This window comes from Apostichopus japonicus, chromosome 13, assembly GCF_037975245.1.
Source record: "Apostichopus japonicus isolate 1M-3 chromosome 13, ASM3797524v1, whole genome shotgun sequence".
Classification (NCBI taxonomy): Eukaryota; Metazoa; Echinodermata; class Holothuroidea; order Aspidochirotida; family Stichopodidae; genus Apostichopus; species Apostichopus japonicus.
Genome location: NC_092573.1, coordinates 11,338,101 through 11,364,283, shown reverse-complemented (window position 1 = coordinate 11,364,283; position 26,183 = coordinate 11,338,101). Strand labels below are relative to the sequence as shown.

Below are 26,183 nucleotides of genomic sequence, written 5' to 3'. Positions count from 1 at the left end.
ATGTTGTGCACTAGAGGATTAGGAGCCCCCCTTGACCTTGTTGGGTGGGTGGATGTGGTGCTGTAGAGGAGTACGAGCCCCCCTTGACCATGCCCCTACCAACCCCCCTTCCCAAGTTTCCTTCTAGTTACGACACTGATTGGTTAACATATGTGCAAGGGCTCAACTATGCCCGAGTGTTTAATACTAATTGCTTAATTGTTTTAATTTCAGTGTGTCAATCTGTTTACACTGAAAAGGCTTTCAATGATGTGCAAAGCTCACATGACTTCTTCATAATGACACAATTAAAGGTAGAACAAAACTCAAGGTGCAGCTTTAATTGCATTTTTTTTTAAAATTTATATTTCCTCTCTTTTTGAAAAGATGCGACACTGATCTAAAGGGTTTGCGGCAGTTAGCTGAGGAAATCAACGAGAAGTTGAAGATACCAGTGCCATCCATTGACAAAGATGTCCTTTGTCACCTGGCTGACACTTGTGCAGGCCACTTTGCACCTCTTTGTGCTGCCATGGGAGGGGTCATAGGTCAAGAGGTCATCAAGGCAGTCACAGGAAAGTTTACCCCGATTAACCAATGGGTAGGTAAAGTGTCTCATTTGGTTTGTCATAATTCAAATATTTTCCTGATATCACAAACTTCCATGTAGTTTTGCAATAAGGGAAGGCTAGGAATTTGGCTTTATAGCAAAGTCAGGTTTTTAATGCACATTTGCAAGTTGTGATATAAACAGAACGCTAATTATGATATCTTCTAACAGTTTGTTTTTTTTAGGACATGATTCAAACCTGTCCAGGTGGCCGTGAATGATTCATGACTTGAGTGCCGTGCACTACATAATTTAGGAATCCAATTGCAGCTCTTTCGAGCGTAGTAGGGAAGGGGATAATATGAGTCGACCAACCACCACCACCCACCACCACCTACCCTCACCATCTGTTTATGCTATGACACTAAAATAATCAATTTTGATTTAAATTTTTAAAGTTAATAATAAAGTGCCATCTGTTAACTTTATGATAAAATACGATTTGTTCACATTGTTATATTAATTAATGAAATATCTTTTGACAGATGCAAATTACACATGTTTTCTCATCTCCTAGCTCTATCTGGATGCAAGCGAGGTACTCAAAGGTCTTGGAAACGTTTCTCCCGAAGTCTTAGAGCCAAAGTAAGAACATGCATGCGCCCCTTCCCCCCACCCCCCCCCCCATTTCTATGAAACAAATATAACCTGCATTGGACATGAGTGAAAACAATGAATGCAAATGGAGATGAAATATATTTGAGATAAAAACAACAAACTGCTGATCCATAGTTTATTTACAAATTAACTCCAATTGTTTTCATTCAAATGAACCTCTAGTTCAAAACGACTACCATTAATATTTCACAATTAAAAACAAGTTCAGTGTTTTGTTTTCGTTCGCGTTAATCAAAGTACCTCTCTTCCGAGATGCTAATCACCCTCATTGTTTTTAAACAGGGGCGACAGATACGATCATTTAAGGATCTGCATCGGGGATGAATTGTGCCTCAAGTTAGCCGACCTGAAGCTCTTTATGGTGGGGTGCGGTGCTATCGGTTGCGAAATGATGAAGAACTATGCTCTGCTGGGAGTCTGCCGAAGCCCCAACGGCAAAATGACCATCACAGATAACGATCTGATTGAAATGTCCAACTTGAATCGACAGTTCCTATTTAGACCAAGACACATCCAGGTGCTTTTAATATTTTATTTATTTATTTTGCTCTCTAAGGCTCAAAGATACACAGGGAAGATGCATATCGGCTGTCAGTCTAACGTAATGTAATTGAGTTGCTTTTGATAATCAAGTTCATTTATAAAATGGCCCCCTTCCCCCCCAAAAAAAATCTAGAACCCAGCTTTGAGAGATGTGAGGGTTGAGATTTATGTCGGGGGCTACCATGCTATGATTAGCTGGGGGTTTCTTTTTTGCCTCATAATAATATTTTCTTGTTTAAGGTGATGGATGTAGTATCAGAACGGTGTCAGACCTGTGCCGCAAATTTTGAGCAAAGAAATTTGAACAAAGTGATAAATATGGAGAAAAATCTTTAAACATTTTGAGGTCTAAGGTATTGGTAATATCACGTTTAGACTCACTCTCTCAAAGTGTGTTTTGCGTATAAAGGATTAACGTTTTTTTTTTTCTTCATGTTGTTGTTTTTGGAGAATATTAGAATGACTTGTTATATTTTTTTGGTATTTTCATGGATTACTTGAACTTGTTACTTCCTTCAAAGTGATAATTCTGTTGGTTAAATAATGGATTGCTTATTAGCTGGACAGCTGCTTGCTTGTTATTTCCTTTAAAGGGATAATTCTGTTGGCTAAAGTAATGGATTTCTTATTAAACAAAACTTGCTGGAAATTTTTCCGCATCCTAATGTCAAATTCGCATCGTCGTAGAATTTTGTTGGTGAAGATATGAAGTTTTGACAACTTTGGTTAATATATTGTGTGTCACCGAATGATTTGACAAAAACAGAGGGAATGATGTCATCATGGCGGCAACTTAGCTCAGAGTGGTTAATTTGTTCATTTTAATAATATAACATATCTAAATTCAAGTAACCACAGGAGAAAAATAATACTTGTACAAAAAAATAGTTGTATTTTGATGAAATTCTAATTACATAGAAAATTAAAATAAAATAAAACTGTTAGCAAACTGCTCATCCACTAGAGAGCCTGTGTAATAGAATGTGTAAAAGTAAGTTGGCCTGACGTTTAGATCCTAGCAGGATCTTCTTCAGAGGCTAAATGACAAGTCATTTACATAGAAAATTAACAGCAAAGCAAAGATAAATTTGACAAGTAGAAATAGTTCGAAATCAAAGTTTAAAAGAATGCGTGTCATTATGACATCACATCCTGGAGTTAAGGGAGCTGTTTTAGTTCGGCCGAAAGGTCCGGGTAATCCACCGAGACTTCTCCATGTTGGGAACAGGGACTTGTAATTGTGTCCCTTGAACGAGGAATTCCAAGTTAACACGATTCAATCAACTCTCAACTTTGGAGACAAAATATTGACATGTGGTTTTCAACTCACAGTATGAAATATTTATCTTCACTATTAATTTTTGTCTGCCACAGGAATATCCCTTTTATTGAACACATAAAAATGTTTGAATAATATATAGTATTCCTTACATTATATGGCAATATTATAATGTGAATGGCAAATATGTTTTTTTTTTGTTATTTATAGTAATAATATACATGGCAATCGTTTTATTATATGGCAATATTATAATATATGATTAGAACAAAATTATTTCGAAAAATAAAGTTTTTAATAATATATAGCAATAATGTCTGACAATCTTAACATTATATGACAGTATTATAATATATGAGAAGAAAAGAAATTTGTTATAATACATATCAATATTACATGAAAATCTTCATTTTATGTGGCAGAAAATTGAATTACTTTATAACATTAAGCATTAACCACTATGGTTTCTACTAGATTCTTATTCTTATCCTTATCCACGTCTCATTGACTTGGTTTTTAATCATTTTTCAACATGATTTCATCTGTGTTTCTTTCTCAATATCAATATTGCTCATCACGTGTTGATGGTCATGACTTTAGTTTCACATTTTGCTCCACAGAAACCAAAGTCGACCACAGCTGCTGAGTCATGTAAACAGATCAATCCTTCACTCAATATAGAAGCACATCAACACAAAGGTATGTATGTATGTATGTATTTTAGATCCTCCTGCAATATCTTGAAAACCAAAATTGCTATAGAAACATTACTAAGCACTTCAAGTTTATATTCTTGGACTCGAGTCTAAAATTCTCCCCCAAAGTAATCTTTTAATAAACTGTCGAGTAATGATTTACAGGTTTGCATTTGCCGGTATAGAGGAGTGCGGGAACGTTTTAAGTGAAAAGCAATAAATTGCAATTACAAGTGTTTAACACATAGTTTCTATGACAAGCCATGCATTTCTGTTAATATTTAAAATCAATCATAATATCGTGGCCTTTGGTCTTGTTATCGATTCTTTCATATTTTGTTCGACTCTTGATCAAAGATACGTTTAGCATTGAAAAGAAACTGGAACATTGCCAAGCAATAGACAAATATGTTAATTAATATTGTTGGAGGTTTTACATTCTTAATCTATCTTTTCCTCAGTTCATCCTGCCACAGAACAATCCACATACAATGATGCCTTCTTCGAGGCTCAGGATGTCGTTGTCAATGCCTTGGACAATGTTGAGGCCAGAAGATACATGGACATGTGAGTGGTCTTCTTTACTAGTCAAAGGTCTCAGAATATAAGTGGGGTGTGGGTAGGAAGGGTGTTGGTGGGTGGTCAGCAGGATAGGACAGGGGATAGGAGAGGGTTGTTGAGATTCTACATTTACTTTCATTTTGCTAACATGTAAGATTTTTTTATCTCATATATCCTTGAAATTTTTCTCAAAAGTGATTTCCAGACGCAAGCTGGTGAATGTTGGCTGGTCAGTCACTTTTCAAACAAATTTTGATTGAAAGTGATTGTTTCATTATCAAGCCACCTGATTTCAAAGAGATAATTAATGTAAAGACTGTAGCTGCCTCATCCGTCAGCCCCGTAATGAATTTATAATTGTGGCTTCTATAACTTGCTTAACACGTAATGACGTTCCTTCTTTGCAGTCGTTGCGTGACTAATCAAAAGGCGCTGATGGAGTCGGGCACCCTCGGGTCAAAAGGTCACGTTCAGGTCATCATACCCCACCTGACAGAGACGTACGGGAACCAGCAGGACCCCCCAGAGCAATCTGTCCCTTACTGCACGCTCAAGTCATTCCCGGCTACTATAGAACATACAATTCCGTGGGCCAGGGATAAGTTTGAATCCTTGTTCAGTCAGAAACCAGCAATGCTGAACAAATTTTGGATGGTCCATGGATCGCCAAAGAAAGTCATGGAGGTTTGTAAATGGTTGCAGTGATTTTGAGCTTAAAAAAAATTGGAAAGTAATTCTTTTTTGACCTGATGAATTATATATACGTGTATATAGTGCATGTTTCTCTGTGGTACATCTATTAACGATGAACCATTTATATGTGAAAGGAAGTTGTGTTGTGTTTTTCTTTAACTGTTTGTTTTTTGTTTCAGTTTCCCTTTTGCTTCATATTGATTCTACAAGAAAAGTTCTGTAATGCCTGCATTTTGTAAGCACAGGCAATATAAATGGATTATGAATGTTGGTCAAGTCATGGCTGTGATTTTGGGGTTTTGACATGTTTTCTAGTTGATTGTTTCTCTGTGGTACACCCTATTGACTCTTAAACGTGGCCATTACGATTGTAAGTAATGTCTGGTACTTAATTGTATTGTGTTATACTATGAGGCCCCTAGCCACGCTAAATAAAGAACATCTGAGGGACTATTGACTCTTGAACATGTTCATTGCGATTGGTGAGCTGTTAGAGTAATGTCTGGTACTTAATTGTATTGTGTATACTATGAGGCCCCCTAGCCACGTTAAATAAAGAACATCTGAGGGCACTGCATATCAGTCCTATCTAGTTCCATGAAACTTGACAATCTGAAATCTCTGACTGCAGATCTCTAGTTGTAATTACACAATTTCCTTTTAATTATTTAAGAAGAGATCTTTTGACACAGATTTTCAAATTTTCAGATCAAACTAATTGTTTTAAGCACCTCAACTGCTGTTTTCTAGAGCACTCGTTCGACGTTTGAACAAACTGCACATATGGATCCTTGAACTATTAGTTCAATCACCCACTATGTAATGTATGTACCCAAGTTCATGGGCCTGTTTGCCATGCTTGTGAGAGCTTTGACGCGATAGCCTTGTTGTATTGATTCAGAGATCTGTAAGGCTGTTAGTCCTGCACATTAGAATCGATATGAGGGCGCCCTCTGAAGAAATACTGGAGAGGCCCATCGATTGTGCTTGAGAAGCACGAGTAGCACAGGCAACGTGTGTATCGTTCTAACAGGTTTCTATTTAGTATATTTGAATATGAACATAAATTTAACCTGGTGATAAATTGCAAGAAATCTTTCGTACATTGTGTTCTATATTTTCACAGAAACTGAAGTCAAATTCAAGACTTGAACATATCTTGATGGTGCTCAAGTTGATGAAAAACCGTCCACAATCCTGGAAGGAGTGCGTGGCCGCTGCTAGGATTAAATTTGAAAGATATTATAATCATAAGGTATTCTGGCTTTGTTTTCAGATTATTGGATCAGATTATTACAACCATCTGGGGATTTCCCTTCTACCAAATAACAGATAGTTCGAAAGTAATAATTCACACTTACTGAGAGAGAAAACTTGCAGCCCGAACACTTTTTGCTATAAAATGCTTAACTTTTTTCCCCCTCCAAATTCTCTACCTTTCCTTCATTAGTTTGAAATGAGACCTGAATTGTAAAGCTTCTGAAATGCATCCCTCACGTTTCTTTAGTTTTCAGTAGTCTAACTAAATTTGAGTGCAGAAACCTGCTTTGAGGGAATCTTGGGTTGGTTTTTATTTCCTTTAGAATTCTGCAACTGCTACTGAATTTATATTATAATCTCTAGGAACACAAATTGATGGTAGGTTTATATGTCAATCACTAATATTTTTTTTCTTTTTTTCTCTTCATTTTTGACCATTGTTTTTTGTTTTTTTTGGTAGGCAAAGCAACTCCTTTCATCATTTCCTTTGGACTCCAGAACAAAAGATGGAGGTATGCTAGAGTTTTGTCTCCAAACCCCATAACCAGTTTCAACATTTCCATTTCCAGTTTTTATCCGCTCTCCCCCTCTACCCCCTCCTCCCTCTCCCCCAAAAAGGAAAGACAGACAGCTAAAAAAATCCTCCATTTGGGTTTCCTCGCTGTCAGGAATCAGACATGAGTTGAATTAAACATACCAATGACTAAATGCTGCCCAGAAGTCATAATATTTTGTAAAATTGTCCAAAGAAATGAATTTTAGCCTATATCCCCATGTGAGTTATTATGTAGGGCCTACTGTACCATGCACTGACAAAACTGTGGTCTTGCAGGAAAGAACTTACAGGTTCCAAATTTCTCATACTGTAGCCTTTAAACTGTATTCATATCGGCACCCCACACGTAGAGCATACTAGAGTTGGCCGAGCAAGATACAGTCGATCAGATCCGTTGAAGTTTCATGTAATCTGGCATGAGCTTTTTCCGCGAATTCGCGGAATATCCGTGATTTCTTTTCTACCTCAGGGACAAAAACTATTATCCTAACACACTGTCGCATTGGCAAACTGGAGCCTATACCGCAATTTTGGCAAAATTCTGTGATTTTTTTTTTTACCCCAGGCTGATCCCTGTGTAATTCTCTCTTTGTTTCTCGTTTTTCTATTCTGCAGCCTTCTTCTGGCAGTCGCCTAAACGTCCACCCACACCAGTCGAATTTGATACCAACAGCGAGTTGTAAGTATTACAGCCACACCCTACATTACTTTTCAAAGTTGTAAAATGTTGTTCTGTTTTCCAACAGGTTCATCTTCAGCCGTCTATTAGAGGTATAAATTATGCAGCAATTTCACTTTTCATGATACCAATGCAAAGATGCATTGCTTTTTCAGGGTTTTTTTCAGTTTCCTTTAATCCAGTATAAATAGCATAAAATACAATTCATAAATAGGAAAGTATCAAAAGTTATGATCGTAGATTACAATAAAAAGGAAAGTGATTATAAAAAAAAAATAATAATAAAAAATAAATAAATGGAAATTGAAGCTACAAATTTTAAGAAATTAAAATTGCTTTTAGTTTTGGAAGGTGATTTATATCGTTGATGCTTTGAAATTCATGTATCAAAGCAACTATGAATACATGAAACTTCTATTTAAGAAAAAAAAAGAAGAAAAAACGTATCCTAAGGCTTGCCAGCCCGACTGTAGCGGACTGATTTATTTTCCTTCCTGATAAAACAGATGAATAAAGTTCAGCCGCCCCCCCCCTCCGCTGAGAGGGTGTCACACAAACTGACCTGTATGCAGTTTTTGGACCCAGAAGGTTTGAATGATTGAATATATAGCTTCAAATTGTTATCAATAAATCTGCTCACTAAAATTTCGCACCGTAGAGCATCTCTGGCGGGCCGGACGCAACCCTGCGGCGGGCCGGACTGGGCCCGCGGGCCGTAGGTTGGACAACCCTGCGCTAGAACGAACAACCCACAGCAGGCTAAATTTGGGATAATATTTCGACCAGGGTTTCCCTAAATTTATCCCCCCACAAATCCCCTGTGGATGTCAGAGTGGTCCACGAACCCCAACTTTCGAGACACGATCTGAGTCATTATTATACTATAATATGCATAACAGTGCTTTGAAAAGATCAGGTACATAGTGTAATATTGTAATGAAAAAAAAACAAGAGATGAACATATATTTATTTGGAAACTTCAAGATCAGATCAGCTCTTTATCTCTACGACGTACTGTCATGCGTACACCAACTTCACCAAAGTCATGAGACCTGTGTCTGTTTCACAATTCAGTTATTTATCACATGCACGATACGGTACTACTATTGCAACATATGCGTATAGAACGCGAAAAGAGTTTGTCGATAGGTACGGCTTATTTTAGTTCAACAAAAAGTACTCTAGTTTTGACTTTCAGAAACGTCTCACGAACCCCCTGGGATGAACTCACGCACCCCCTGGGGATTCATGCACCCCATTCAGGGAACCCCTGGTTTCGACGTATTTTTGTTTCGTTTGTATTTTCAGGCACATGATGTTCATTCGGAGCTGTTCTCGACTGATAGCCGACTACTGTGGCATTCCATACACAGAGAAAGATACGGACAAGAACAACATTGTGGACCTTCTCAGGGATGTGAATGTTCCAGAATTTGTCCCAAGTAACAAGGTTTGTCTTTATGCATATTATTATCATGTCTTGTTCGTTTATAGTTTTTTTTGTTTGATACCACAACATCAATACCAAAGGACTAAATGTACAATTTAATCAGACACACATCTTAAAGAGTTACGAAAAGAAAGTGATCTAAAAACTTATGGTGGGCTTGGCAAGAATAAGTTACATAAAGAGATCACACAACAAACAAATAAACATATCATAATTGGGACGCAAAATAAATATGGCTGGTAATAAAATAAAGCTGAAAGCACCAGGTACATCACATCAGTTCTGAGTCAGTACAGCTCCCTTGCCTTACTAAAGGGCGGAAAGCAAACCCAAAATGTGGACTTAATTATACTTGATACCATCGGTCATGAAGCAAAGCATATCTCAATGGTTGTTTTAAGATGAATCAACATATAGACTAATCTTGCAGTTGCATTTATCTGTTGTCAAGATTGCCGTAGTCTGGTTGTAACGTCCAGAGTGGTCAAAGGAAAATAATAAATACCATATTGTGTACATATATTACTTAAGTAAGGTGAGCTAGGAACAATCAAATTATTCCCCAAAGAAAATTCAAAGGTTTGCCTGTAAAAAAAAAATCACAAATATTACATTAAATTTATGGGACATGAAATTTTTGTGATTGGGTTAGCCTAAACCATTACTACGTGGCAATGTCAGGGAATAACTATTTGTGTTGATCCCTTCGTCAGAGTAGAGGATAATTCAATTTTTAGTCCAAAAATTTGATCTGTCACCATGGTAATGCATATCTCTGCCTGTGTGTTTGTCAATCGGTCATCAACCAATGGTTGAAAGGCTATTTATTGCTTGCACGTCATATGCTGAATTTTTACCAAATGCACATTTTTGCCTTTAGGAGTCTTATCTTGAATAGAATGCGTTTAATATGTTTTATTACATGTATTAACTCAGAGATTGTTGATATCATTATGTACGTTATCACGTTTGATTTATCCCCCCGCCCCCCCCCTTAAAAACAGAAAATAGTTACAGAGGAGACAGAGAATAAGCCAGAGACCACCACGGAGGATGACATTACAGATGAAGATATAGCAAAGGCCATCAGAGATCTCAAACATTTACAAGACAATGGCAAGACGTCAGAAGGTAAGTGGACACATGCTGAGTCAAAATCTTTATTCCAGTATAAATTACAAAATTTATAAATAGGACACATAATATTGATACATAAAAAGACGTAAAAATGTACAATCATGAAAGCATGAACGAATAAGAAATAAGATGGAGGATTAGAAGTTTGAAAGATTAAAAGGATTATAACAGAGATTCTAAGAACCCATTTTGAATTATTAATGGCTGCTCTGTAGATAAATGAGTTCTTGAAAAGCATAATTTTAAAAGTTGGCAAGAGTTTTAGAATGGTTCGTAAATGGGAAAGCTCCAAGAGTATATTAAAATATATTAATGTCAATTGGTTTCTGAACTCTTTATAATAGTATATGTAAGTATATTGTGATGCAGATTGCATTAGCAGAGATGGTCTTGATAAAATATGATAAAAAGGTGCCTGGTGGGGGGGAGTGAGGGGGGCGGAAGGGAGCAGTTTGGGTAAGCTACTGAAATATGATGCAGTTTTTTAAGTCAATGTTTAATTTGTTAGAAGGAAATCTGAAGTTTTAAGCTCCAAATTTTATATGTATGCATATATATATTTATAAACACACACGGCACCCGCATATGATAAAGCATTGGAGAGTATCGGGTACAAGGGAACTATAACCAGTCAAACAAAAGGAGGACACATTCCAAGAAAAATAAAAGAACCGCGGTAGAAAAATTAGATAGCTATAATCTCATCAAGTCTCCTTCCTGTTTTCTTCCCCATTTTTTCTGGTTTTCTGCTTGTTTTTAATTCTGCATCTTTTTATAGGCAAACCATCATTTGTTGTTCATATCTAGAAATGAAGATGAAAGCCAGCACTCATCTCTTGCATAAAAATAATTCATTTTGTATAACATAATTATACTAATGACATTTGTAATCTTAGGTTCAAACTATTTTACTCATTCTGTCCAAGTTAATTAATATTCAGATTTGTTATTGTGATCTAAAAATGCCCACCCATTGTCTGCTGATTGACTTATTTCTGTTGACTTCTTTCTTTTTAAATTGTTTCTCTTGCATAAACATAATTCATCTTATATATATAACATAATTATACTAACAACATTTTATAATCTTAGCTTCAAACTGCTTTACTCAATCTGTCCAAGTTAATTAATATTCAGATTTCACTGTGTGCTGATTGAATTATTTCTGTTGACTTGTTTCTTTTTAAATTATTTTTTCTTTTTAAGTTGTTTTTTTAAATTCAACCTTTCTATCTCCAAATAACTGTGAACAATTGACCCAGCTGTAGTAGGGTTCATACATGGCGTTATAATCAGCATTTGTGTGACTCTTTTCATTTGGGAATGATTCATGAATAAACAAAAGAACAAAGCTCTTAGTATTATCTAACGAAAATTTAAAAAAGTTACTACAAGGGGTAAGTTTGACTATATACATTTGTCCAAGTTTAACATTTGGTGTTTGAATTTGACATACAAGGCTTTGTATGTTTCTGTAATATTCATGTGCAACCTGGATCCCTACTCATATTTTAGTCTAATTAATGTGTGTGCATTCCGTATACAAAACTATGTGTATAATCAGGACTTTGTTGTTTCCACCTCGAACATCTCCATTTCATGTGCAAACGTCCCTATTGTTGTGTTTTCGTTTGGTAGGCTTGATAAAAGAGACATCTAAGGACACTAAACAATAATCAGTAACACGATTAAGGTCTGATTCGACTCCGATTTATCGATATTTCTCTGCGTCTGCTTACGAATATTCACTTCCCAACAACTCCCAGAACCCAGTGACTCTAGCTGAGAGAACCAGCAAAGGTCCTTCCAGAAGCTTCGATCTGGGTCTCTTGACCACATTACGTGACACACATAATAATGAATATTTATGAATCAATAACCAATCACAAAAATACTGAAGATTATCTTTGATTTTACCGAGAGGCATTGCAAATCCTCTACACAACACTATTCATAGGTGTGGGTATTATATCTTGGAAAAGGTGTAAAGAGACCCCGGGAGGTTCCAAGAATGACATATTATAGAGTACACCGGAGACGGTCTTTAGTGGTCAACAGCCAGAGTGTGTCTGCGTACTTTATTTTCAATACATCCCTTAAACACAATACATTGGTATGCATGGCCTTTCTATAAGGTATGCACGGCCGTTGATAATACTTAGGGTGGTGTGCACATGATCTACATATTGCACACAAACTTCTTTTATTTGCACATGTCACGTAACTCTTAATATATAACAGTGGGCTCTGATATCTCTTCTCTTTCAGCCTGTCTCAGGATGATCCCAGCGGAATTTGAGAAAGATGACGATTCCAACGGTCACATAGACTTCATGACATCGGCGTCAAACCTCCGAGCAACGATGTACAGCATCGAAACCGCAGACAGATTTAAGACGAAGCGAATCGCGGGCCGTATCGTTCCAGCTATCGCCACGACCACTGCAGCAGTCTCTGGTTTGGTAAGGATAAAGAAAACAGCCTATATTTGACTATTTCTTAAATTGGAAGAATTGCTAGTAGATAGAGGCGACTAGAAACTTCTGGAATGTAAATATATGTGTGACATGAGAATTAGTTATTACTATGCATTGAAGGATAGTGAGCGATACGGCATTGCTCAAGTTTTGTCCTTTTCTTCTTTTTTTCCGCCAGTGGATGTGAAATTTCTGTCAAGCTATATATTGAGAAGTGTTTTCAATTTATTGCATTATATCCTTAGTTCAAACTGATGTAGAAGAAGCCTGGCAACTTTGATGGGGTTATATTTGATAGTTATGTCGCCATATTTGCAATATAAACTAGTCTTGTTGCTATGCAATTCTGTGACTGCATTCATGAAAGTGACTTTTCAATGTAAAGCTGATGCATGGCTGTGCAAGAAAACACTTCTCAAAGATGCATTGGAGCACTGAAGAAATTTAAGGGACGTCATGGCATACTCAGTGCTTTACCGTGTCTGTCCAATCATGTTTTGCTGCTTTAAATCATTTCAGCTTTATCCTGATTGGTTTCCATATTTTGTCTATATTTGAATTGATCTATAGTATGCACTTGAGTGCTGAGAATTAATCAAAGCTTGTCAATGTCACAATTTACAATAATACTGTGATTTATCAGTATGGCTGATCTTGTCTTGAAATTTGAAGTGTGCAGATGTCAATGCTAGTTGCCCCTATTAAAGTTTTGAGCATGCTTCCACATGAATGTGACACATTCATGTTCCATGAGCAGATAGCTGAACATTTTATAGCAACATTGAACATTTACCCACATATGATATAACACATACTGATGTTAAAACACTTACCAACTAATATTTTAGAAAAGAAGTAAAAAAAAAACCTCCCCCCCCCAAAAAAAACAAAAAAAACATACAGTTTGTGGAATGAAAATCAAAAGATCATGCTATGGTCATCGAAATACAGATATGCAGTATAATTTTATGTTGTAAAACTGTAAAATATCCAGATAACTTTATCCCCTCTCTCTTCTGCTTTTTATTTACTTTTACATTTTAAATATATATCTCTTTTTAAATTCCTGTTTATACTTCTTTCACAGGTGACGATTGAGCTGATCAAGTATATACAAGGATGTGTATTAGACGATCATAGGAATGCGTTCCTCAATCTAGCGTTACCGACGGTGATGGTGTCCGAACCAGCCCCGGCCAACAAGATCAGAATCAAAGATGAGATGTATTTCACAGACTGGGACCGATGGGAAGTTCATGGCCCGGCCGGTTATAAGATGCAGGATTTCGTACAGTACTTCAAGGTAAGGGCAGGGCCCAATGCCGAGAGAGAGAGGAAAATGATGTAACTACCCCTGGTTGAGATCTGGTCGGGGACGGGGGGGGGTGCAACATGAACTCAACTTCTTTGTTAAACTCACTTTGATGGAATTCAATATCTTAAATGAGAAGGTTAACACTAAATCATTTCTCAAGATAATCAATGATTTTATGCAATTTATGTCAATTAATTGATGTCAAAAACTGGCAGAGATAGAAAAAATATTTTAAATCTATTATTATAAGATATAATATCAAATTTATATTATTTGATATAATATCAATTTGTTTTTTTTTTATATAAATTTACTGACTGTAGTGGACGTTAAATCAAAGTTGAAAAACAATCGCTGCACAAAAATTTTCGAGATTTACCAAGGTCGAAAGACAAACCCTTTTTTTTCACAAGCTATTAGCGAGAATTCTCTCCCATAGTACGTAAAAAAGACTGTCAAAAATTTCAACCTGCCCATTCTTTAGGACGGCAGGTTATAAAATACCCACGGCTCTCCCTTTCTCTTCCTCACCTCTTTCTCATCTATTACGTTGGTCTTTTTGTACTTTGTAAAATATATATATATATTAAACATATTTTTTATTTCTTGTTTGGTGAATCACAGGACAAATACAAGCTTACCGTCTCTCTTGTCGTCCAAGGCACAAAGATGATCTACGTCTCCATGCTACCGGGTCACAAGAAACGACTCAAACAGACGTGAGTTGAGAATGTCACACCATATATCACATCAGATTGTCTCATGTCACATCATAATGTCACATCAAAATGTCACATCAGATTCTTTCCTTTAATATTTGTCGCTGAAAAAGAGGGACACAAAAAGGTCTTCTTTCTTCCGCTAATTTGTCTGGATTTATTCAATGTCGTGTCAAATTAAGTCGCATCTGTTGAATTTTGTATTTGATTAGGTATTTTTTTCAATTTCTTTGTATCCTGTCCATCCATATAGGTTATTCTAATCTAGATAGATGTCATCTAACAAATGCTGCTGTATTACCTCAGTTGTTGCTTTTGTTGAGTTTTTTCTTTAATGTTTGAATGCAACATCTGCTTGCAAAGTACTTGCAAACTTCTTGCAAAGTGCTTGGAAACTCGTGGAGTGTAAGCTCAGTGGTTAACGCGGTGCCTTCCAATCATAAGGTCCCGAGTTCAAGTCACTCCAAGATTAATGTATGTCGTCCAGTTACAGAGTTGTTGACAATTAACAATTCATAATCATGGACGTTAAATATGAATGTAAGAGACTGACTTCGGTCAGCTTGCGGCTTTGATAAACCAATGAGGCTTCTTCTTAAGTTCCTGCTTGCAGGAGGATCTAAAATACATACATACATACATACACGCATACATACATACAAACACACATACAAGTAACCCTCTCCCCTATGTTAATACAGAAGAGTAAAATGCAAAAGGAAGGACCATTGACTTGTATCATTGGGTCAGAGATAACCGGTGCCTTCACAAATCAGCAGAGTTTCTGCTGTCCTTTCAAAACAGCTGTCAATAGAGCTGAGACAAACAAACAACTCTCATAGCAGACTTTTACCCACCTTTTCACTTGTAAAAGAAAAAATGGTCGATTGAAGTGGTTTATTAAAGGTAATTATGGCACTTAAGGCAACAAAACAAATTTCATATCAATTGTATCAAACATGGCACTTATCGTATTATTATTCGACTACAAAAATATAAAATAAATGATTTTGTGTGGGAACCGCACTGCAATTATATACAGCTCGAATGGACTTCATTTGTTAATGAGGTTAATGAATATATGGCAGGATAATGGCTTAATGGTTTTTTTTTGCAAATGAATTCTATCATTCTAATCAGTTGAATTTACTGCATTTGTGTTTTCAGTGGGTGGTATATAAGTTAATTTTATTCTTTAAAATCACACAAGATAATGAAATACATACATTTAAATTATTGCGGACATGGAGTTCCAGAAGCATTGGAAATGAAAACAGGAGGGCTTGACAAAGAAAACGTTTCATGAAAAAAAAGTGAAGAATGAATTTAAAATCAGACAAAAAACACAAAACAAACCATTGCGAACAAAACAGAGATCAGAAATTTGAAAGAGATAAACAAAGGTAAGCATGAAAGAACTCTCGAGGGAAAAAAATGATAAAGTAAAAAGAAAGAAACAAAAACGAACAAATGAATGAATAAACCAAAACTAAACAACAACACAAACATGAAAATTAAGGGCTCAACTAACTGAGTTTTTAAATTTGTTTTTGGCAAACATTGTCTATTATTTTTACAAAAACACCAAATTAATGATGAAAGTCTCAATGCGACCCAAACCTCATCAACTGCTAGGATGTTAAAAATCATTGGGTAACATGATGAGCTAATTTTTGGTGTCGTTTGGCTGGACCACAAAAGTAGCAGGTCTTCTCATCTATATTAACTGTACTCCACTCTTCTCCAGATTCACTCTTAAAGGTTACTTTATCAGAATGGAAGCAAAATGACCATTGGCAGGTTGTCATGGTAACAATAATGGATGCTTGAAATGTAAAGTGAAATCAAATGAGAAAGCAAAGAGAAAGTGCAAAAAGTCAGAAAATACTGATCCTCGAGTCATTATTAAAAATGTAGAATAGATTTGTAGTTTTCTTTGCACACGATGGAAAAAGGGTAAAGGTTAATCTTGGGACACCTCTCGGTAATTGAATCTCAATATCAGGTATTTGACTGCAATTGATAAATAAAGACAATTATTATTAGAGTGTGGAGAGCAGTTAACTCTAAGTAGCATCTATCTTTCAGACTTGTGTTTATGCATGATTCATTTCTTCTCCACCACAGGATGGTGGAGCTGATCAAGCCAGCCGATGGCGTACGCCACATCGACCATCTTTAAAAGTGTTACCCTTCCTGACTTCATCTTCATAGTTTATGTGTTTATGCATGATTCATTTCTCCTCAACCACAGGATGGTGGAGCTGATCAAGCCTGCCGATGGCATACGGCACATCGACCATCTTTAAAAGTGTTACCCTTCCTGATTTTATCTTCATAGTTTATGTGTTTATCCATGATTCATTTCTTCTCAACCACAGGATGGTGGAGCTGATCAAGCCTGCCGATGGCGTCCGGTACGTCGATCTGACTATAGCCTTCGAGATTGAGGATGAGGAGGAAGACTTTGATGCGGATGGTGACCTGCCAGCTCCACCCATTAGATATTTCTTTGATGTTTAACTTATCAAGTAAAAGATCGTCATTAAAAAAAAAAAAAAATTGGAAGGAAATTCATATTAGAACTCATTTATTACCCTTGAGGTCGATACTCTGTAGAAATTCATGTATTATGTGAGCAAGTGTGACACTTTGGATGAAACTTGGCGGTTGTTTACCCCTTGGACGATTGTCCTTCATAATGTAGACAATATGAAAGAAGTTTTGTTTGCACACTGCAGAAATGCCCGAAGGAAGAAGGCAAGAAAATGGAGAAAAGATTCTGTGACCAGGTTTGTTAACCTATTGACCAATTTACCAAATGCCATAATCCAAGGAAAGACGATGAGAATTCAAGAACGGGTAGCATCATATTGTCTCCCCTTATGATTTTGTCTCCCCTTATGATTGTATTGTCTCCCCTTATGATTTTTTGTAACACCTTTCCATATTCTCAGTGTTTCTCCTCTGTGATAATGCTCTGTAGTTACTGACTTTACAACGTTGTAATAACATAGTAATTGTAAACGTTGCTTTAATAAATAGCAGTACTAGATGCTATGTTTAGGCTATGTCACTGTAATTGTTATTGTCGTTACCACAGTGATGTAATGTTGCTATAACAGTAAATGATATGTGCCTACTATTAACTAAAATGCTATGTTGCAGTGATAAAAGTATAAGCATTGTTACTATGTATAAGCATTGTTACTAGGGTAATGTGATGCTATTACAATCATAGCAAGATATTATGTTACCGTCCGGTTTCTGCTTTGTACTCATGTTGATAGTATGTGTCATGGTAGCAATTATTGTAGTTGTTATAGTAGTAATATATATAACAAATGATGGTACCATATGTTATAATATCACCTATTGTTTGACTTTTTCTATCATTGCTATAAAGAACTCTGTTTTATGTTATATTATGGTGCTGCTATATTGCAATAAAAGTATAAAGGTAAACTACAATGATGATGCTATATTTCTGTGATAGTATATATGTAACCTTATCAACCGTATGTTGCTATGATTCGTGTAATAATCTGATATATATATAGCCTATGTTTTGCTATTATATTTAGGCTATGCTGCAATAGCAGTGAAAATAATTAATATTATAACAGTGGTCTGCAGATTAAAAAGTATGGTTTGCCTTATCTATGAATGTATAACATCCTCTTAAATTTTTCTGTTTAATAGAAAGGTTCAATATAAAAATGGGCAAAATTTTTGCATATTTATTCTGCTAAATAGGTATATTACTTATGTTAGACACATGTTAATTTTTCGTAAATAATAAAACTTAATTACAGTAAAAATCATGCTTTATGATACTAGTGACCTTAAGTTTATGCTGTGTTGGATCAAGAGCGAGAGAAGCTTCTGTTAAAACAAAGAAGAACATCTTCCCCTCTTCACTCATCACTCCCCAAGCCCTCCCCCCCCCCCCCTCCCTAGTCAAAGCAGAGGAAGACACTATACAGCCTATATCAGGTAGTGATGGAAAATCTTAAAAAATGATATCATTGAAAAGGTTTATTGTCTTTAAATTAAGTATTTAACTTTGGTTATGATGCAGGCTAGTATATTCCACTGTTTAAGTAACTGTAAAGATATTTTATGAAGGTTGTATCAAAAATGTTCTGATTTGGAGTAAAAGCCGAAGCTTGCAATAATTAATTGCTAATTAAAAGAAATAATGAATAAACCAAATCTGCAAAGTTGTCTTTTTTGACTTTTTGGTAAGTGTCCGAAATTCATGGCCGATTGAAAACCTTTCATTACTAGAATGGTTGCCTCTTGCTATAATGATGTAAAGGGTAATACAAGTATGGGTGTGTGTGTGTTGTGTCTGTCTGTATGTGAATAATGTGACAGAGGCAGAATGAGTTGTACATTGATTCACTAAATTAAAAATTAAATAAAGTGACTGAAATGACAAGTTTATATCCGCATAGAGAGACTGTAAAATTACCTGTCATGTCTCAACATTTAATTGAGTTACTAGCATTGGCGTAGGGGGCGGGGCTGGGGGGGGGCTGCATCCCCCAATCAATTATATATTTTTGTGAAAATTCTGGCAACTTGCTGAGAATTTTCGGTCACCTACTGAAAGAAAAATAAATTGAAATGATATAGCTTAAGCAAATCAATAGTTTCAAAAACATCTCCTTGGTGATTAAAATAAAGTTCTAAACTTGCCCGACTAATACGCCATTACTAATGTAAAAGCCTATATGATATGTACATTAACATGTTGAACGCGCGCGCAAAATGTTGGTTACATTTTTCGGGCAAGTCGTTACAGCCCCTCCCCCTCCCCCAATCAAATCACCTGGAAAGTCCTTGTTAAATAAGTCAGTCCAGCACGTCAGCGGTTTGAGTATATTTGCCACAAATACGGAATATTAAACAATGGCCAACAACGGGGTTAATGGCTTGGTTGCATATCCTTCTAGATTATTATGTTTGGTAGGCAGTGTCAGTGATCGATTTGAATCAATCTTGGCAGTTAAATTTCTTATAAATTAGTATAACTTTGGGGAACTATAGCAAAATTTGCTAGTTCCCTATGCGACAACGGTACCACATGCCCCACTTCCATTTGTTCCCCGTTCTCTACGAGCTTGTTTATCCAATCATTGTAACCGCTAGAATTCAGCCAAGACACCATAAATCACAAGAATGTCTGTTTTGACATTTGCTTTCGTCATTGAATTATCTTTGTCTTCACAATGCTTCGACCTATATGAATTAACCATCATCCACAATGAAAATCTTCGCTAACTCATTTCGAGACTATATATATTTGGTTATTTCAAAGTTGAAATAACGACCAACATTTTGCCATGAACTAAAAGCATAATTAGTGGTATGTTGAACAATGATGAAATGACGATTATTTAAATTTTTAGAAAAACAGAAAAGCTAATGCTGCGGACCTTGCATGGACATTCGAAAATTGCCACTGGGTGGACAAACAATTAAAGTAAATTATTTTTACTTTCTTCACTGTTCATATATAACTCTTCAGTTGGTCACATTGTCAGAGTATTATGATCGCTTTTCTTATCTGTGAAGATAATATATATTATAAAATATCTGAAATCAATAGAACTATATCATTGTTAACAGAATTACGCAAACGTACCAGTTTCATTTTTTTTAACCAGTCTTGGTTAGAAAACTAAATATAATCGAAGTACAACATTCTCGAGGAAGCATATTTATCCTCCTCGGTTATCTTTTCAGACTCGAAACGTCTGATCGACTCTAAGTTATTCACAAAGTCTTCACCGAAAGCATTCATCATGACGTCATCTTTTCTAAGGCATTGGATGGCACTTTCAACATCCGTCGGGAGGAGAGCCGTGTCAGGAGGGAGGTGTTCTTCATCAGTACACAGTTTGTCTAAGGGAATCGGCGCAGGAAGAGACAGTTTACGTTCAATTCCATCAATCCCAGCCGCGATCGTTGCTGCCAGACTGATATAAGGATTGCCAGCGCTCGACCCAATCCGGTTCTCCAGATATAGACCGTGTTTCCCTTGCTTCTTCAAGCGTATCGCGCAAGAACGATTGTCGACTCCCCATGTGGCGTTACAAGGAGCCATATTGTTAGGTGAAATCCGGTCACGACAGTTAACGGTTGGAGCCTGCAGAAACGACAGCGCACAGGCATGTTCCAAAAGACCAGCTACCCAATATTCACCAATTTCTGACAAGCCATAAGGTCTAGATGCATCAGCAGTCATCTGCGTCTTACCGTCTGGTGTCCACAGAGAGTGGTTAAGGTGTCCAGATGCTCCTACGTCACTCTCGAAAGGTCTCGTCATAAAACTGGCCACAAATCCTTCCTGCATGGCCATTTCCTTGATTCCGGTGCGGAATGTGGCCGCATTGTCGGCAGATCGGATCCCAAAACTCGGTTCCATTGTAATCTCGAACATTCCTTTCCCGTATTCTGTTTGCACGCTGTCAATATCGACGCCAGCTTTTAGTAGGTTAAGAACGAGTTGGTCGATGAATTGTTGATGCTTTGCTAAACGCAGAGTGGACCAAGCATTCGTTCCAGATATGACCGGTTCTCTAGTGGCTTCGTCTACCAACCAAAACTCATATTCAAGCGAAGAGAAGATTGACAGATCCTTGGCTTTAAGTTTCTCTAGCTGATTCTTTAAGATACTGCGAGGGTCCAAGAGAACCTCGTTGTTATTGCCTGATGTCGATGCCGGTGTGGCAGAGACGAAGACCCTCGCCGTATTCTTGACCCAGGGTAGAGTAGTGAAGGTAGTTAGATCTGAATAGCAAATCATATCAGATGTCAGATATTTTGCTAACAGAGGACTCTTTTTGTTGATATCAAGGTGTGGGTCTGATGCAAATATAACGACTGGGAACGAAATACCGGAATTCACAGCCTTCGAGAAATGACGAACAGGGATGGTTTTTGATCTAGCTACAGAGTTTGTATCCAAAAATTCAAATCGTACATTTTGAATTTCTTTCGTGTTTAATTCTTTCAACACATCTTCCATCTTTCTATCGTCGTGGTGATTCTCCATTGCGATCTTGTATACGTCTTATTCAGGTTTCAAAACCCTGTTGGAAGAAACAGAAGGGAAAGTTAGAGGAATCCGTTGTCTTGGAAATAAGTACACTAAAATATCATCCAATAGCACTGTTACGTTCTCAAAAAAAAAAGACATGATTCTATGGACACATACCAGGGCTGTTTCCATGGGGATAGGGAAATACCGCCGAATTTCTTCCACATACATGGTTTACGCAAAGTCGTGTACACTGAAAACACTCAAACTACAACACTGACATAGTTAAAATGAATGGAAATGATATCAAACTTTTTGCATCTAATCCCTCTTAACGAAACAAAGATCTTAACATTAAATTGTTTCCCCTTCCCGAAAGGCATGAAAAAGGAGAGCATGTGAGGAAAGCAACGGCAATTCTGAATGGTGTGTAAAAGGAGAAAATGCTCCATCTATAATGACACGACCGATTGGTTCGAACGTGCTTGTTGAGTATCTTGTACACCACCACCCACCCCACACCACACCACACCACTCCACCCCATCCCTAACACACTTAAAGGTCCATTTCATTCGCTCATTTCGAAAACATGAGAGTTGAGGGGATAACCTATTAAGCTTCTGTTCGGAATAGCAAAATATGAAATTACAATATATTCTGTTGCTATACTCAAAATGAAGATAATATGATGGAGTTCCGAAGAGCTGCTATAGTATTTTGTTTTGTTTCTTGCTTGCTTCTTCACAAATTGAAAGCCAAACCAAAATTAACAATTTCGATTTCATCTTTAAGCAAAACCTGATTTTTTGTTGTTGTTGTTGTTGTTGCTTTTATTCATTTCTTGTAAATAAAGATTGACGGCCAATCAGGACGATGACCTATTTATTATATATGAGTTTGATATCGAATAACATCGTAAAAATTATTATATCCACTGTAACAGTTCCGACTTTGCAAAAGTAGATACAACTTGCGCTATATGAGCGTCCACACTTGAGCAGAAAAGCCTTGTTACTAACAACTTTTTTCACATTTGTTTTTATTTCTAATTTATTGCTCATATGAGTGTTTTGGGTAAGCAAAATACTAAGTTCATGTCCATTTCATTTACATACAGAAAACTATAAATGAGTATTTAAAAACAGATTCCAGCGAAATGGAGGTGATATCCCGTTCTTGTCGTATTCTAAAAGTATGATTTCGGGGCGGGAACCTATTACGTAATACTTAGTTCAATCGTTATATGAACTTAATGGACATTAGCGGCTCTCGACTCGTACATCGACGTATCTTAATGGTATTGACCAATCTAAATTAAGTCGTATCTAAATTAAGTCGTAAAAAGACAGACCAAACAATTGCCTATTCTGGTACAAACAAGCATGCAGACTCCAAACGTGTTGGATGTGTGAGATATCTTCATGTCGTGAACTGTGATTTACGCAAAACCTTGGAATACCAAGGATGGATTTATTTTAGCTGTTCTGTTAAAGGTATGCTGTATTGGCCCAACATATGCTAGATATTCAAATATGGTCACCTTCGGTCCAAATTTTTAGACTGTTTTTATTACAACCTTCGAGGAAATTTTCACCACTGGGACATTCAGGCATCTTGTGTGTTCCTTAAAAACTTGTCTTCAGTGAAAACAATTTGGAGAGTAAAGACATCCAGGAAAGTAATTTTTGAAAACTTTTAGCAATTACAGCGTGCTATAATTTGGGGCCGATACTGACTACCTTTAAGCACTGGTTTTGATTTCAATTATAGTATATCTCAGTTAGTAAAATGCTTGCTTGGATTTTTGTTTCACACAAAATTGCTTTCAGTCTTTAAATTATGCTAGACAATCGAATGGGGACATTTTTCACATGGTTAGAAAGCGAAAAATAAGAACTACAAGGATAATGAATCAAAATCGTCCACCAGACAATTCCTTTAAGCAGTGTTTCCCAACATGGGTGTAAATTACCCCTTCGGAGCACTGTTACTGGTATTAAAAAAAAATATTGTAGAAATATAAGCCAAATATTCATTGATTCATGCTTGTTAGTAATTTGCTGTGTGAATTAAGGAACATAGGCTGCAAATGGGGATATAAACTGATGAATAAATGACTTTGCTCCTTCCTTTTATTCAGCCAAGATTCTCGTATTTAATGATCGTTTTATGTAATAGCACATGGAAGTAGGGGAGGGGGGGGGGTTATGGACTAGGGAGGAAAGTATGTCCCGCAAAGCCGTTCCAAAACAGGTTTGGGGGAAGCACTGCTGTAAAGGAACCGCATCAAACTTTAGATTCAGTCATTGGAAGAAACATTATGATTATTTCTTATAAAGTTTGTATACATCAAATTTAAGTACGCATATGTAGAGCAAAATCAAGTTACAAACGTGTGCTTCAATTCACTTCACTATTCAATGAGACAACATCGATGGTTCAATTTGTTGGGTCTTTTTATGCTTAGGGATGTAAATTTGAGTTAATTTACCTTTCGCATAACTGGAAGAATGAAGACGATAGGACAGTGGGTATGGTATTTATAAAACAAAAGGTAATTAAGAAGTTGCAAATTTATGGTCCTCGGCAATATTGCGACTGTGCCTTTAACTTTTTACATGATAATTTTAAGCCCATTTTGGTCATTTGTTTCCTAAAAAGGGTGAATGGAACAACCCGATTGCCTCCACCTAGCTTTTTGTGTTCTACTCACTATTTCGAATACTTTATAAGAAAAGTCACCCAGGAAAGAACCTGGGAAGGAAAACCAAACTACCGAACAACTGATCCGCTCTCAACCCCAGTCCCCTCGGGACTGTGACTGTGTCATCATCGTCGGGTATGTATCACCATTCCCCTCGAAAGGAAACAGATACTACACATGATCTTAGCCAAAAGGCCAAGTCATTGATAATTTGTATTCTCTGTCAATTTGTACCGACTTTGAATGGGTACTGTCAGGAGTCTTTTTGAGATTTTAATTGTCACCATTGAATATTGTAAAGAAGTAGAATGAGCTTAGTTTGCGATACATGATATATAAACAGCTTCGAGCGAAAAGCCCCCAAAAAAGGAAAAAAAAGCAAACTCAAATCAAGTAAGAAAGTTGCAAATTCAGAAAAAGAAAACCACTGACCTTATCCCTTACCAGTTTAACTGTTTCTATATGTCGTGTTCATCTACACACTCCTTCAGCTTGTGGACACTTCTCAAGTCGGTGATATTCACCATGTCCAGCTCTTTGCCTCTACTCTAACAAGATTATTATGTAATGTCAATACAATCAGCAGTTTGTTGCGTAACATTTTATGTATGTTGTGTTCAACGTTTCTCCAAATTCGGCGATACCATTTTACTGTAGGGTATGACATGGATACGTTATAGCGTCTCGTGCAATTTTGGGCTTAGTTGTGATGTAACGAAATGTACTAAAGTTATATTCAATATCGAACGATTGATGGATATTTATATCGACTTTAAAATTCTTTCATAAACTGACATTTTGGTGGTCTTAACCAATTCAAAATCTCTTTGATATCTGTCACATCTATTACGTAATACATAATTGTACACTCCGACCGATTTGTTTGCTTACGAGTTCATCTCTGAGGCCTTTTTTAGGAGACAGTTACAAACATCAAAAGGGTTCAAAAAGTCCCGAAAGGTTACGAGGGAGCGGTATTACTCAAGCTCGGGACATTTTGGAACTTTAGCAAGTCTATAGATAACCTAGACGTACAAGCTTTAATTGGCCTACTTCTATAGTATCCGCTGCTATAAATTTGTATTCATCTTCTTTCTCGTAACGAGGGAACTCCACGAACGTTCTCGTGCTGATGTGCTCGTACTACAAGTCTGTTGATGATAATATATGTCTAAGACTATATGCAAAATGAATTCAATTTCCTGTTCTCTAAATATTCACTTCGTACGAAAAATGCACGAATGAGTAATCCACTACTCACTGTACGCCTGTGGCGTGTGTACCTAGAGAAATTGTTGTTTATGCCAGGTCGCTTAGATACAAACTGGTGCTATCTTTGACAAAGCTTTTAATGCTCATTCGTTCCATTTTGGGGGAGGGTGAGGGGGGGGGGCTGTGGCATGGCACCCCTCTTGACTGGTACCCGGGCGGAGCGCCCCCGATTTGTACGCCAACTGCTTGTAGCAATTTGCGTATATTAAACTAAATTAAGACCTTTAAATTGCATTTAAATAAGTGAACAGGGCGAATAAAGTATTTAATTAAGGTGGGACGTTACACCGAGGTCACGTAGGGGGTAGGTTGGGCTGGGGGGGGGGGGATATATGCGTCCTCCCCCAGAAATAAGGCATGATGTTTAGACTACAAAATAGGTATATAATTAGGTACAATCGTTAGGTTGTGTTAATAAATAAGTTTGATTTCTTTTGTGGTGTGAGGTTAAAGGAGCTAAGTGTGCGCCCAGGGTGTCCACACACACCTGGATTCAGGTATGGTTAATAGTAAGGGAGAAAGATAAGCATAGCGATCAAATAAATAATTTCTCTGGAGTCTAGCAAAACTCCCTTGATTTCATA

General features: G+C 36.7%; 2 protein-coding genes across 5 annotated transcripts in view; one reads left to right on the top strand and one right to left on the bottom strand.

Annotated features, from left to right (window-relative positions):
• The window catches only part of LOC139979052 (ubiquitin-like modifier-activating enzyme 6), a 29,099-nt gene extending 11,966 nt beyond the window's left edge, over positions 1-17,133 (top strand). For 2 of the 3 annotated variants that reach the window (XM_071989692.1, XM_071989693.1), the window contains exons 11-25: positions 367-580; positions 1,107-1,174; positions 1,490-1,724; positions 3,650-3,728; positions 4,186-4,291; positions 4,693-4,969; positions 6,105-6,233; positions 6,699-6,750; positions 7,410-7,473; positions 8,782-8,923; positions 9,928-10,054; positions 12,329-12,522; positions 13,625-13,840; positions 14,477-14,571; positions 16,953-17,133. In XM_071989692.1, coding sequence (XP_071845793.1) covers positions 367-580; positions 1,107-1,174; positions 1,490-1,724; positions 3,650-3,728; positions 4,186-4,291; positions 4,693-4,969; positions 6,105-6,233; positions 6,699-6,750; positions 7,410-7,473; positions 8,782-8,923; positions 9,928-10,054; positions 12,329-12,522; positions 13,625-13,840; positions 14,477-14,571; positions 16,953-17,094 — 2,140 coding nt within the window. In that variant the 3' untranslated portion in view covers positions 17,095-17,133. Of the gene's footprint in view, positions 1-366; positions 581-1,106; positions 1,175-1,489; positions 1,725-3,649; positions 3,729-4,185; positions 4,292-4,692; positions 4,970-6,104; positions 6,234-6,698; positions 6,751-7,409; positions 7,474-8,781; positions 8,924-9,927; positions 10,055-12,328; positions 12,523-13,624; positions 13,841-14,476; positions 14,572-16,698; positions 16,793-16,952 lie in introns of those variants that run through there. The other variant, XM_071989694.1, reaches the window with a different exon arrangement.
• On the bottom strand, positions 17,088-24,880 carry LOC139979059 (lengsin-like). Of its 2 annotated transcripts, none has more exons than XM_071989704.1 (2): positions 24,760-24,880; positions 17,088-21,674 (listed from the first exon to the last, which is right to left on the bottom strand). In XM_071989704.1, the coding sequence occupies exon 2, from the start codon at positions 21,635-21,637 to the stop codon at positions 20,261-20,263; it is 1,377 nt and encodes a 458-aa protein (XP_071845805.1). In that variant the 5' UTR covers positions 21,638-21,674; positions 24,760-24,880; the 3' UTR covers positions 17,088-20,260. The 2 variants fall into 2 exon arrangements, with proteins under 2 accessions (XP_071845805.1, XP_071845806.1); XM_071989705.1 differs by having other exon boundaries at positions 24,772-24,874.
• Positions 24,881-26,183: the final 1,303 nt, after the last annotated feature.